Genomic DNA, 15,106 nt, shown 5'->3' with positions numbered 1-15,106 from the left:
GGAGTGTCCATCAAGGAGTGTCTCAGGGTTGGGGACAACCGTAGAGGACCACGTGTTGGACGGACAGACGGACATGGTGACAGACCGAAAGATTCATGGGAGAAAAACAATGTGACTTTCCATCCCGCAATTAGTCTCTGTTAGCGGCTGCTATTCACTCAGTGAGTGACTCTCTACATCTGGCTAACTGTGTGCTATCAATTGCTCGCTAGTCATTATACCTCACGTTTATAGTGCATTGTTGTTACTGTTCTGTCTCAACCAATTATTTTATGGATGAAAGGTGTTGCACAACCCTTACCAATGAAATGTGTGAAATAAATGAAGACCATACCGTACAAACATATTTGGATTATTTGGACATAGTGTACCTTAGACATAATTACACATAGTTTGAAGATGATTTTGTACAGTACAGGCCTTTGTACATGTATATGTCTGACAGAGAACTCAACAGTAAGAAATACGTTCGACATGACTGCTTCCTCTTGCATATTTACAGCTTACATCCTGCAACTAATAATGACTATATCATATGTGTAGTGATAATGCCTCTATTCTCACACTGATTCAATTCCCACTCTGGTTTCAGACCCGCATCCTCTTTAAGTCCAAACTGTCCTTACCACACACAAAGGAGAAAGGGCCCGGATTGTGGACTAGGCCAATAAAGGCAGGGATGGAAAACAATGACCCAGAAGGAGGTGGAGAAGGAGGAAGGAGAGACATAGAAGAAGGAGAGAAAGACAAACAGCTGAAGAACCAACTCAACAGTGAGGAGAAGGGCGAGAAAGAGAACCAAGTGGGCGGTGAGAAGGAGAGGAAGCGGGTGAGCCGGCGGTCCGGATCACTGTGGAGGAGCGGCTGGGTGCCGAGCGAACGTCTTGCTATCAACGTCTCAGGGATGCGCTACGAGACCCAGCTCCGCACCTTGGCCCAGTTCCCAGACTCCATGCTGGGCGACCCCAGACGGCGGCTTCGCTACTTCGACCCGTTGCGCAACGAGCTCTTCTTGGATCGCAACCGGTCCTGTTTTGAAGCCATCCTCTACTTCTACCAGTCGGGCGGGCGGCTCCGGCGGCCCGCCAACGTGCCCCTGGACATTTTCATTGACGAGCTGTATTTCTATGAGCTGGGCGAGGAGATCATGGCACGCTTCAAGGAGGATGAGGGCTTCCCCAAGGAGGAAGCCCCATCGCTGCCTGTCAACGAGGTCCAGCGGACTCTGTGGATGCTTTTCGAGCATCCGGAGTCGTCATCGGGCGCGCGCATCATCGCAATCGTCAGCGTCATGGTGATCGTGGTGTCCATCCTCATCTTTTGCCTAGAGACGCTGCCTGACTTCAGGAGCGAGAAGGAGCTTCGTGAGGTAAGGCAGCAAGAGGGCAAGGGAGGAGTGAGGTGGGATAAATAGGAGACAAGGACAATGGAAAAAGTTGTTGTTTTGTGTGTGTGTGGGGGAGTTTCTCAATAGTCCAAACTGGCATCCTCCACTTGTTTCCTCTGTATAACTGGAAGTCAGATAAAATATGTTAGTGGCCAACTGGAGGACTTACTTATTCTTGTTTTATTCTTCAAATTCAGTGTTTGACTTGGACTGAAATAGGTGCTGGTACTCATTTTGGGTGCCGGTACTGTTTATAGTTAGGTGCAGGAGCTCCACAATACACTTGAGCTAATATTCTATAAGAGGAACGAACAGGAGCTCAAGCAGTAGAAAATGTGAGGTGCCGGTACTCAGCTCTGGCGAGCTCCTGCCCAAGTCAAGCACTGATGATATAGAAAGAGATTGAGTGGGGAAAGGCTTTTGGAGTGAACATTCAGTTGAAAGAAAGTGTTACAGAACATTGTGACATACTGGACATGTATTGGAAAGGGAGAGGGTAAATATTATATTTTGTGAAAGATGCATAACAAGCATAAGAGAAGCGAGGCAACGATGTCAATAAAACAATGACGTCATTAAAACAATGGTGTCATTGAAACAATCAAATGAAATACTACATTTTGGTCTAGCTCCCACTTATCTGCTTTTGAATATTTAATAGAATTTTGAAACTCGTCACGAGAACAAGATGGATGGAGGGAAAGATAAATGAGAGCCATGTGTCATTCTTAAATCAGAATAATAATTGAGACCGTTCAAATCGGATATCGGATATTTACTTCAGATATTGATTGAATGAGTATGGTGATACGTGTTTTGTGTCGTACAGTCAACTCGTCAAGCAAAGCCTACCTCACATGGTCTGTCTGGTGTGTCTTGAATGGGATGTGTGTAGTTACATGTGTCAAACGGCAACCCAATACCACTAACCAGCAGGTGTTTAGGTAAACACACTACCGCTGTGCATAGCTGACTACAGTGAATTATGTGGAGAAATATTGACGGGGAGAAAACTAATGGGCAAAAATGACAGGGAGACAAATCAAGGAGAGATAGAGTAAGGCTGACGTGTGATTATTTTAGTCAGCTGTTAAACTGGATACACTTGGATTGGGGGGAGCGCAAAAGGGTACAGGAAGCGAAGGGGGGGGGACTAAAAAACAAATAAAAGGAGAGAAAGTGAGAGCAGACTCAGAGTAAATTCTCATCAGTCACGTGATTTCGCTGACACTGAGAGCCTAGAGGTCAGAGATGGCCCAAGACCTCTACAATATACTTCAGTCACGAAGATGAGACGGGAAGACCTTGGGAGATAAAGCGACATACGATGTGTCATATTAACACATTCCTTCAGGAGAGCTGTGCTAGGCCGATGGCGGCTGCCTTTTTGCACGAGGGCCGACAGCCAAGAAACGCAGTAACCCCAGTGAGGAGCGTCTGGCTGACTGACGAGTGTTGGCTATGCTGGGAGGAAGACGGGATAGCGACAGTGGAGATGGATGGGGAGTAGCGTGAACACTCATGTTTCTCCTTGGCGATCTCAGGGGGCTATATATAGTGCCAGGACACTCCTAAGAGTACATCAACATGTAGATATCTGCCTTTATTAATAAACACGACGACTGCGACCTGCTACCAGAGAAAAATCATGAATAGGTCCTACTAGATTATATGTTTGACTTTTATTGTGTCTCCAGACACACGGTAATATTTCACACAATACACTCCTGGTTGTTGTGATGACTTTTTCCTCCTCGAGACGTTTTGATCACTAGACATTAAATATGAGGGGCTGAAAGAAATAATCGGTGTACAGTCTGGCACTCTGACAGGGGAAAATAGACAGACAGGTGGACAGGCTGATAGACTGTCACCGAACAGATTGAAACTCAAAGACAGAAATAATTTAAGCGCAAAGTGTGAAAACAGCTATTTCACATGTGAAAATGTGCAACTGCAAATTTGACGTGCTTTTTTTTCGTAAGGGAACAAATGATCCCCCAAGATATGGTGCGAACATTTTGTAGTTGCTTGTAGTACATTTTGTTACTTCATCATCATAAAAACCTAAATTGTTTATAACTAACTGACAAGAACATTGTGTGATCAGGCTGGACCAACACAACAGTATTTTTAGTTGGCAAGAAGTACTTGTAGATGATTAGTAAGGCATAAACCAATAATAAGCAGAGGGGGAAGTATAATTCTGATTTTAGGAAGTGAAATCTGTAAATTGAAATGAAAGTTTATTTCAAGTCCCATTATCTGCTCAGTTTTTGCTCCAAGATACCAAACCCAAATATACCGAAAATGTTGCAATACATAATATAACACAGAAAAATGCTCTACAAATCACAGTAGGCCTATAACGTCTAATTTTTATCCTCTGACAGATTAGAAGTTAAATTTGTATTTTTTCTTTCTCATTTTCCCCTCTTCCTCCCTGCCTCCCTGTCTTCTCCTCTCCCTTGTCCAGGAGTACTTCTACAAGTACCACGCCCACGACAAGAACATCTCCATACACATGCTTCCCCCCGCCAGTGTCTTCCAGGATCCCTTCTTCCTGGTGGAGACTATATGTATCTGCTGGTTCTCTTTTGAGCTGTTCATGCGTTTCATCTGCTCGCCCAGCAAGATGCACTTTTTCAAGGACGTGATGAACATCATCGACTTCACAGCCATCCTGCCCTTCTTCGTGACGCTGATCACTGAGCTGTCCAAGGACACGGAGAACGCACCGGGAATGTCACTGGCCATCATCCGTGTAATCCGGTTAGTCAGGGTGTTCAGGATCTTCAAGCTGTCCCGCCACTCCAAGGGCCTGCAGATCCTGGGCCAGACGCTGAGGGCCAGCATGCGTGAGCTAGGCCTACTCATCTTTTTCCTCTTCATCGGCGTCATCATCTTCGCCAGCGCCATCTTCTTCGCCGAGGCCGACCACAAGGACACAACATTTGTCAGCATCCCCGGCGCCTTCTGGTGGGCCGTGGTTACCATGACCACCGTGGGCTACGGTGACATGTACCCAGAGACGGTGTGGGGCAAGCTGGTTGGCTCCATGTGCGCCATCGCCGGCGTGCTCACCATCTCGCTGCCCGTGCCCGTCATCGTGTCCAACTTCAGCTACTTCTACCACCGCGAGACGGAGTGCGAGGACCAAACCCAGTACACACACGTCAAGACCTCGCTGTGGGAGGACGAGGAGCACGAGGAGGGGGAGGAAGGGGAGGAAGAAGGGGACGGAGAAGGAGATTACAATGCCATAGAGGACATCTGCAACCCTCTGAATAGGACTCTGTTGGGGGGGCTGTGCACTGGGCAGAGCAGGGATTCGAGTGGGGCAAAAATGTACCTCAGGGAACCCCTGGTAACTCAGGTGTGACAACAGGATGTGATAACAGGATGACCCTCAGTTGTGATCCTGTCACAAAAAGAGAGAGAAACAAAATAGTGAAAAAATAGGGATTGAAAAAGAGGGATTACAAATGTTTAAGACAGCTGAATGGCAAACTGTCACTGACCTATAGCGTGAAAGCACCAATATGTGTAGCAGAAAAACATACATGCCTGTTTAGCACTACATTCACCAGGGGAGGCATTAAACGATTGACTGGTGTAGGAACATACAACTACACTACTACCTGCTAGCCAGAAAAATAAAGGAGAATGAGTGACATGCTTATGGCTTTCCATGGTCATGCTATTTATTATTTAAGCTATGAGTTGTAAATTATTCATTGTAATATTAGCTTGTGTGTTCTTTTAAAGAGTTGAATCTTCCTTGTCATTTTAGTGCTGTCAATATAAAACCATGGTGTCTTCTCCTCTTTAATCTTATCTAGATTATACAGTTTGTAAAATGTATTTTGTTTTCATTTATTCAGATGTACTATGAAAGAGCGCCTTTCAGGCTGAATAAGCAAATGTTGGTCGACACAGACAAGGAGCAACTATGAGATAGATATAGAGCACAATGTTACTCAGACACAGCTTCGCCATCCAATGACGCATGTGCTAATGCTAATAGATAACAGGTTTTACATGCCACTTTAACATTCTCAGTCTGTCTACAGCTACAGCATGCTTATGATGATGTGTGACTTCTTCTCAAGTTTATACTTCAGAGCCAATATTTCCTGATGGCTGGAGCTACATAAATGTAGCAACATTCTAGTTCCTATTACTGTATCCTCTGATCTCTGATCAGATCACCGAACGTATTGTTACAAATTTATAGGGAAGGAGCGTGGAGGTAGTTTATCTCAGGGTAACTTGGTGGCCTATGTTTGTGTATGTGTTGTTTTTAATAAAGATTATATTTTGTAAATTTTCTTAAGATGCCGTGTGCCGTCCATTGCTGTTGATAATCAGAAATGCTACATTTAATGGAATTCTCGCCACGTTCCCTTCCTCAGAAAACAGGTGAAACTCTAGCTAGAGCGAGAGGCATTAATGAAATGTTTATTTTCTGGATAAATAATTTTATTCTGTGGACAGCCCTTTGGTTGAAGCTTTGGGAAAAGAGACTGATGAACAGATGATAGATGGCAATTACACATGCAACTTTTTATATATATATATATATATATATATATATATATAGTTTTGATTTCTGAGACATTTCTGTAAAAACTCAGATCCAGGATGAGCCCCCACAATCTACCCTCGGAGTTGAGCTGAAGTGCTGTACAGCATCTCTCTCTGAGCATCCGAGTGGCACAGCAGTCTAAGGCACTGCATCTCAGGTTCGAATCCAGGCTGTATCACATCCGGCCGTGATTGGGAGTCCCACAGGGCGGCGCACAATTGGCCCAGCGTCGTCCGGGGTAGGCCGTCATTGTAAATAAGAATTTGTTCTTAACTGACTTGCCTAGTTAAATTCAATATAAAAATCCCAGGGCCTTTTCTAGAAGCACCGTACTATCTTGGTGAATGATGTGCTCTTATGTCCACTAGAGGGCAGTCCAAATCAACATCAATCATGTTGCCCTGTCATACGCTTAAGTGCTGCAAAGAAAGTCCTAGTTAAGCTGCAGCTGGCCCAGAACAGAGCGGCACGTCTTGCTCTTCATTGTAATCAGAGGGCTAATATTAATACTATGAATGCGTCTCTCTTGGCTAGGAGTTGGTTGAGGAAAGACTGACTGTGCCACTTCTTGTTTTGATAAGAAACATTAATGTGTTGGAAATTACAAACTGTTTGCATAGTCAACTGACACACAGCACTGACACACACACTTACCCAACCATTATTTTCACAGTCCCCAGGTCCAGAACAAACTCAAGGAAACTACAATCTTATGCAGAGGCATGAGTGCATGGAACTCCCTTCCATCTTATACAGCGCAAGTGAACAGCAAACCTGGTTTCAATAAACAAACAGAGCAACACCATGGCACAACGCCTCTCCATGTGACCTACATGTTGTATCACATTGAGACCACAAGATGTCGCCAAATTATTTCCCCAACACTTTCCCTGGCTGCCACTGCTCTTGCTCAACAACAAAACATTCCTGTGTCATCACAACTTTTGGACATATTTCAACAAAACCAATTTGTGGTAAATTTATCAATTTTCTGGAAATGTTATAAAAGTTATATATATTTATTCCAATGAAGTTAGATCTATAATTGTTCTTTAAATATACAAGTAGGAAAGTCTTAAGATAAACAATCCACTTGTTTAGAGAGAAATATTTCAAATCATTTTTGAGTAGTGGTAATATATTGGCTGAGTGTGTTGGGTACAACTCCCCCCCCCCCCCCAGGGCTAGTTACCCCTTTATGGTTATGAATGTGTTTCTACCGGTCATTTAGACAATGATGCTAACTTGCTAGCTGGCAACTTCACTAGCAGTAAATGCTAGTTACCATAAGCTGCTAGGAGTCCTAGTTTGCAACCTTACTACCAGATCGAGGTAAAATACATTAAAAAGATAACACAACTTAATTGCAGTTGTAAATGTTTCCATTAGGTGTGAGCAGTGCAGGAGGTGGGCTCATGAGTTGTGCTCCAACTTTACTGGGGATAGCTTTATTTGTGACCTACAGTTGAAGGTCACAGTTACATCCACTTAGGTTGAAGTCATTAAAACATGTTTTTCAACCACTCCACAAATGTCTTGTTAACAAATTATATCGTTTTGGCAAGTCGGTTAGAACATCTACTTTGTGCATGACACAAGTAATTTTTCCAACAATTGTTTACAGACAGATTATTTCACTTACAATTCATTGTATCACAATTTCAGTGGGTAAGAAGTTTACATACGCTAAGTTGACTGTGCCTTTAAACAACTTGGAAAATTCCAGAAAATTATGTCATGGCTTTAGAAGCTTCTGATAAGCTAATTGACATAATTTGAGTCAATTGGAGGTGAACCTGTGGATGTATTTCAAGACCTACATTCAAACTCAGTGCCTCTTTGCTTGACATCAAGGGAATATCAAAATAAATCAGCCAAGACCTCAGAAAAATAATTGGAGACCTCCACAAGTCTGGTTCATCCTTGGGAGCAATTTCCAAATTCCTGAAGGTACCACGTTCATCTGTACAAACAATAGTACACAAGTATAAACATCATGGGACCACGCAGCAGTCATACCGCTCAGGAAGGAGACGTATTCTGTCTCCTAGACATGAACGTACTTCGGTGCGAAAAGTGCAAATCAAACTCAGAACAACAGAAAAGGACCTTGTGAAGATGCTGGAGGAAACGGGTACAAAAGTATCTATATCCACAGTAAAACGAGTCCTATATCAACATAACCTGAAAGGCCGCTCAGCAAGGAAGAAGCCACTGCTCCAAAACCACCATAAAAAGCCAGACTACGGTTTGCAACTGCACATGGCGACAAAAATCTTACTTTTTGGAGAAATGTCCTCTGGTCTGATGAAACAAAAATAGAACTGTTTGGCCATAATGACCATCGTTATGTTTGGAGGAAAAAGGGGGAGGCTTGCAAGCCAAAGAACACCATCCCAACCGTGAAGCACGGGGGTGGCAGCATCATGTTGTGGGTGTGCTTTGCTGCAGGAGGGACTGATGCACTTCACAAAATAGATGGCATCATGAGGCCGGAAAATTATGTGGATATATTGAAGCAACATCTCAAGACATCAGTCAGGAATTTAAAGCTTGGTCGCAAATGGGTCTTCCAAATGGACAACAACCCCAAGCATACTTCCAAAGTTGTGGCAAAACGGCTTAAGGACTACGAAGTCAAGGTATTGGAGTGGTCATCACAAAGCCCTGACCTCAATCCTGTAGAAAATTTGTGGGCGGAACTGAAAAAGCGTGTGTGAGCAAGGAGACCTAAAAACCTGACTCAGTTACACCAGCTCTGTCAGGAGGAATGGGCCAAAATTCACCAAACTTATTGTGGGAAGCTTGTGGAAGGCTAACCTAAACGTTTGACTCAAGTTTAACAATTTAAAAGCAATGCTACCAAATACTAATTGAGTGTATGTAAACTTCTGACCCACTGGGAATGTGATGAAAGAAATTAAAGCTGAAATAAATCATTCTCTCGATTATTATTCTGACATTTCACATTCTTAAAATAAAGTGGTGATCCTAACTGACCTAAGACAGGGAATTTTTACTAGGATTAAATGTCAGGAATTGTGAAAAACTGAGTTTAAATGTATTTGGCTAAGGTGTATGTAAACTTCAGACTTCAACTGTATGTACAAATTATAATCGTGCAGTAGCAGAGCATGAGAGTTGCACATCAATGTTACACTGAGTTAATAGATTCAGTTATTATTACTAAATGTTATTTTCCAATGTTATTTACTGTTATTAGTTATATTGTCACGACTTCCGCCGAAGTCGGTCCCTCTCCTTGTTCGTTCGGCGGTCGACGTCACCGGTCTTCTAGCCATTGCCGATCCACCTTTCATTTTCCATTTGTGTTGTCTTTGTTTTCTACACACCTGGTTTCATTCACCAATTACATGTTGGGGGCGGGAAGCAAAACCGCCAAGTGTAAACTGTAGCCATTTATTTCCCTTTATAGTTTATTTGCCTAAGCATGATCTTCGTACACATACAATTTTTTTTCAAATGTTGCTTTTTTTGTGTCAACAATTACACATTGTTCCTAGTTACCCCCTAGTACTCCATGTGTAACTGATAGATGCACACACACACGCTACATGTTTATGTTTTTAAATGTGTGTAAATTGTAAAGTCTTTTGTAATGTATTTTTCGTTATATGTCGGACCCCAGTAAGACTAGCTGTCGCCATTGGCGTCAGGCTAATGGGGATCCTAATAAATCAAAGGGTTCATTATGTTGGCTACAACCTTCCAAACACTAACACTTATTAGCTATTTATGGTGTGCTGTGTTGAAGCATTTCTCCAGAAGAACTGCCCTAGCTTGTCTCGCCTATTCCTCCATTTTAGTATCTCTACTAGAGCATCCATGCTGCTTTTGGTATTTTCATTGTATTGTTATTCAGCGTTTTAGAATTTAATTAATAACATGATCTAGCTGGTATTTTCACTGGATATCCGTAGACAGCCTAGTCATACTTCACTAGAAACATGAGCATATATAAAGTTAAGTGTTACAAAATTACTCTTTATTTATTTGTTTATTTATTTAGCAATACTTACTTGGACTATAATATCAATAAGCTCCTAGACATGGTGTCAAAAGCCAGATAGAACTATTGTTCATACATAATTTAGCAACCTGATCTCATAGACTAGACGTAACATAGTAAAAGTAATCCGGGACACTCACATTAGTATGATATGTTACATTTGCTATGGTTACATAAGACAGAAGGTTACTTCATGTAAGAAGGGAGGGTAGATGGGTGGACATATAACACGAATGTCTAGCAACCCAAAGGTTGCGTGTTCAAATTTCATTACAGACAACTTTATAATTTTAGCTAACTAGCAACTTTTCAGCTACTTACTATTTTTTAGCAGCTTTCCAACTACTAAGCATGTTAGCTAACCCTTCCCCTAATCTTAAACCTTTAATCTAACTCCTAACCTTAACCCTACCCATTAACCTAACTCCTAACCTTAACCCTATCCTTAACCCTAATCCCTAGCCTAGCTAACATTAGCCAGCTAGCTAATGTTAGCATTAGCCACCTAGCTAACATTGGCAACCAAAAAATTGGAATTGGTAACATATCATACCTTTTTTCAAAAGCGTTACATATTGTACATTTGTAAATTAGTATCATATCATACAAATTGTCATTTGTAACATATAATACAAAATGGATGCTGGACCTCCACAAAGTAATACATTCATACGAAATTTAACATATCGTAATAAAATGTGTGTCACGGATTTACATACAGAATAATGCGAAATGATCTGAGACTAGGTTGCATTTAGGCTTCAAAAGGTTTAAAAATATAAATAACACAATAAATTATAGCTACAGTACAAGGATTCAAACTTGAATTCATGACACAAGAGAGAAATATACTGCATATAACATATTCAACATGACATTCAAAGTGAGACAGCAGTCAGTCCCATCATAGAGTTATGGAATTAAAGTTCATCATCTACTTACTGAACTCTTCGAACCAAAACATTTGCCACGGGGCAATAAAAGTAACAGTGTTTCTACCACAAGTGAAAAAAAATAACTTTAGGAATTAACATGGTTGTACAATCCAGTAAACCTTGAAATAAATATACTCCGTTCATTGTATACTTCCATCAACAAACTCAATTTTCAACTTCACTTATCCCTGGAGAACTGTGGACTGACAATACCAGTGAGACCCCTGCCGAAAGGGTTATCTGAGTCCAGGTCAAGCTGTTGCTGATTCTGTTGTCGATTTTCAGCTGTATTCGTCATGCTTCTAGATACCAAAATGTTTCTCAGGGGTAGGAACCGAGAGAACGGGAGCCCATGTTGCGGTGTGGAGCCTTTTGAGGTGAGCGACACATAACGTTTGTGATGTGAAGAAAAGAAACGAGAGTATCCATCAGCTAGCAGCAGCTCTCTGAAGGTGCAGTCAGCCTCTGTGTAGTGGCTCTGAGGAAATGGATAACGTCGAAAGAAATGTGTTAGATGCAGTGAAGCAAGGCCTTCAGCTGTGCCATATTTCATGCTATAGTAGATTATATTTGTCCACTGCCCACCTGTCCCCTCAACTGGCCAGTGCTGTCCACACAGAGGAAAAGGGATGAGGACACACCCTTGATAACTGTCTCACCTTCTCGAACTGACCTCAACTCCAACACACCTGAGAACACACAGTAAACACATTCAATACAAGTGTCATCTATTATTCAGGTGTTTGGGAGACGCCTTATAAAAGCATAAACTTCATAATACTAAATTCTGTAAGGTCTATCCGTCAAAACACACTGTTTTGCAATGAAGGTCTACAGTAGCCTCATCAGCACTCTCCGGGGTAGCACCATAGTGGGCTCCCGAGTGACGCAGCGGTCTAAGGCACTGCATCTCAGTGCTAGAGGCGTCACTACAGACACTGGTTCAATTCCAGGCTGTATCACAACCGGCCATGATTGGGAGTCCCATAGGGCGGCACACAATTGGCCCAGCGTCATCCAGGTTAGAGTTTGGCTGGGGTAGGCCGTCATTGTAAATAAGAATTAGTTCTTAACTGACTTGCCTAGTTCAATAAGGGTTAAATAAAATAAATAGCATAGCACAGCTAGTTTCCATCCCCTTCATTACAAAACCTTGAAGGCTCATCGTTCTTACCCCATTCCATAGGCTTACACAGTAAATATGACGACTTCCGGAGGACATCCTTCAACCTATCAGAGCTCTTCCAGCATGAACTGACATGTTGTCCACCCGATCAGAGAATGAATCTAGTACCGAAAGCATAAGCTACAGCTACCTAGCACTGCAATGCATAAAATGTGATAAGTAGTTGGCTCAAAGAGAGAGAAAGACAATAGTTGAACAGTTTTGAACAAATTCATTTCTTCAAAAATAAAGGAAAAGCAAGAGAGAGAAAGATAGAGAGTTAGCTATATTTTGTAGTATTTTTTTCACATTCACTTACTTAGCTAGCAAATGCAGCTATGTAATTTAGCCTACTCAAACACCTGGCTCAAACAGAGAGCTATGCTGTGTTAGCTAGCTGGCTAGGCTATCCAACACAGGAACTCTTCCAAGCCAAGGTAAACTTTTCGTTTTATTAATTTATAGCCATTGGGGCCCGCCGGTGTAACTATTAAACTGCTTGCTGTACACAGTACTGCATGATTGTAGTTTACTAACGCGTTAGTTGTAGTAGCTATTTTGACTATGACGTTAGCTAATATGGTGACAATGATGTAGGCTGTGTGTAGCGGTTAGTGGTTATGGTATGAAGGTTTGGCTTGGAAAGGTCACAGACAGCTGTTTTGTTGTGCACAGAAGTCCACAAGTGAAGGGAAAAGGTGAAAGGAGGACAGCGCGGAGATGCGAAAAATAATTATACAACGAGCAAAGTGATCATGCTGTTTGTATTTGGCTGCTATGAAAGTGAACAGTGTGTGCGGGTTATCAGAGGTGTATTAATTCCACCGTTTCTTAAACGGAAGCAAATGGAATAAAACAGGGATAAACATACCTGAATTTGTCCAATAGAAACTCTTGTTTGCAACTGTTTGGAGTAATAATTACACCGTAGACTAGCTAGATGCAGGCAAGACTGTGCAAGGCGGTATTGAATGTGTCATTGTCTATTAACTTGATTAATACACATTTTCTCTCGACCTGTGCACCTACCTTGTAATAGAAATAAGTCCATGCTCATAAAAAAGTCCTCCCTAATCTTAAACGGCACCGACCGCCACTGACTTACTGTGAGAGGTCTGAGCAGGGCTCCCTGTCACTTTTCCATCAGGGGTCATCTCCAGAAACAGTTCTTTTCTTTGATTATCTGGGGGGGAGACATTACGTGTAAACAACAACAACAAAAACAGTATTTAAGAAGCAATAACTATTACTATTAGGAAAAAAAGATGGCCTACATACTGCAAGCATAAACCGAAGGATCGATAAGTACACACCTGAAATAAGTAAAAAAAGTGAATGAACATAAGACAGAAGAGAAGTGAGCTTAATACCTGTGTAGAGATGTCTTTCTCTGACTTGATCATTGAAGAGCAGGAGTGGGTTGGAGTCAGGAATATATGATGATACAGAGAGAGATAGGAGGACCAGAAGAGAGCAGGAGAACAGGGAGATGTGTGCACACAAGGACATTTGCGAGATGAAATTGACAAGAGAGAGCTCTTACAACAACAACAAAAAATATGGTTCTGCAATATTTCTGGATATATCAACAGAATAAATACAAATAAATAACAAATAAATAGAGAAATAACTAGAAAGTTGTCTTCACCCAAAATTCTAAAATGTAGCATGGTGTGCATCCTTATAAAGGAGATAATGGAGAACGTCAGGGGGAGGTCACAGGGCTGACGGTATAAGGATGAGTCAGGTCGATTCTAAGGAGTTTATAATAACATAAAGTTGTGAGGACCTGGAGAATGTGAAAAGCCCATGGTAGGAAATGCACAGTGGCTATATAAGGGCTTCCTCCTTGTCGGGCCCTTCTAGGATGAATAGGATGACTTTTTACTACAGTGACAATTTTTGGGGTATTTACTAGAAAACAACTTGGTATTTACTGGAAAACTGTGGGCAGTGTCAAACAGCAAAATTGGTACCAAATTAGAGCTTATGGTTTCCAACATTCCTGTCTGTTTAATGCTCTTTTCAAGTGTTAAAAAAATGTGTTCAATTGTGAAACAGTTAAACACTTCTTTTAAAGTTTCGGTTGGATTCAATCATTTCCAATTTTCACGAGACATAAAATAAACATATCTTTGTTGTTTGTCTTCCATAGCGATTGCTTAACGTCATGACGGCTGTGTTAGTTGAAGACGGGGAAATGACAGGTACTGATGACAATGTTTGTATTATTTTGAGTGTGTATAAGACAGGGGTATGCCGTGGGATTTACAACCGTTGTTGAGTGTGTGTTTACTGAACTCCAGCTGCAGTGAGACACTTTAACGGGATCCAGGACAGTCACACATGCATTAGCACACTTCTGAACAATGTAAGGCAGACCATTCCGCTGTATTCTGCTGAATGAACGTGCAACACGCAGTCATCTTGTTGGACGGGATCCAGTTAGCGTGACTTACACCTTCCACCATTCTCGTAATAACAAGGCTTGAACCTTGACTGAATTTGATGTTCTCCGATACGAGTGTAATGGAATGTACGTCATTGTAGAATGACGGGGTGATATTTTCCCGATACAGGCGCATTTCACTGTTCTGAACTCGCTCAAAGTGACATTACTTCATTGAAGAAGCATGACACATTACTGTAGGCTAGACTAATTGACGCTGAGCCGTGAAGAAATCTCTATCAATGTGTTTCCCTGATGTCGAATGAAGGACGGAGCCCCACCAACAAAGTCCTATATTCACTGCAGATTCACCCAGAGAAAGTGTAGCTATGTAAGGATGTTTTCCACACTGATGCCCTAGACACGTTTATTGCGGTTAGAGAACTGGCCGTTTTGTTTAGATTCTCTGCCAAAACACTTGGTTAAACTATGAAACATTTAGTTAAAAGCTCGATAAAATGTTGATTTAAATGTGCTCTATGAAACAATTTACAGATCATTTTGTTTTCCTCACAGTTCGGCATGTACAGAGCATGAGGTGGAATAAGGTGG

At 41.8% G+C, this 15,106-nt stretch overlaps 2 protein-coding genes across 2 annotated transcripts; one reads left to right on the top strand and one right to left on the bottom strand.

The window, feature by feature from the left end:
• The first annotated feature begins 461 nt into the window (after positions 1-461).
• Positions 462-5,723, top strand: LOC123723763 (potassium voltage-gated channel subfamily A member 1). The gene is made up of 2 exons (XM_014158821.3): positions 462-1,369; positions 3,864-5,723. The coding sequence occupies exons 1-2, from the start codon at positions 536-538 to the stop codon at positions 4,767-4,769; spliced, it is 1,740 nt and encodes a 579-aa protein (XP_014014296.2). The 5' UTR covers positions 462-535; the 3' UTR covers positions 4,770-5,723.
• Positions 5,724-10,936: 5,213 nt separating this feature from the next.
• fgf21 (fibroblast growth factor 21) lies at positions 10,937-13,740 on the bottom strand. The gene is made up of 4 exons (XM_045701909.2): positions 13,476-13,740; positions 13,211-13,288; positions 11,526-11,629; positions 10,937-11,418 (listed from the first exon to the last, which is right to left on the bottom strand). The coding sequence occupies exons 1-4, from the start codon at positions 13,612-13,614 to the stop codon at positions 11,119-11,121; spliced, it is 621 nt and encodes a 206-aa protein (XP_045557865.1). The 5' UTR covers positions 13,615-13,740; the 3' UTR covers positions 10,937-11,118.
• Positions 13,741-15,106: the final 1,366 nt, after the last annotated feature.

The sequence above is a fragment of the Salmo salar genome, chromosome 19, assembly GCF_965601325.2.
Source record: "Salmo salar chromosome 19, fSalSal1, whole genome shotgun sequence".
Lineage (NCBI taxonomy): Eukaryota > Metazoa > Chordata > Actinopteri > Salmoniformes > Salmonidae > Salmo > Salmo salar.
This window is presented reverse-complemented; position numbering and strand designations above follow the sequence as displayed.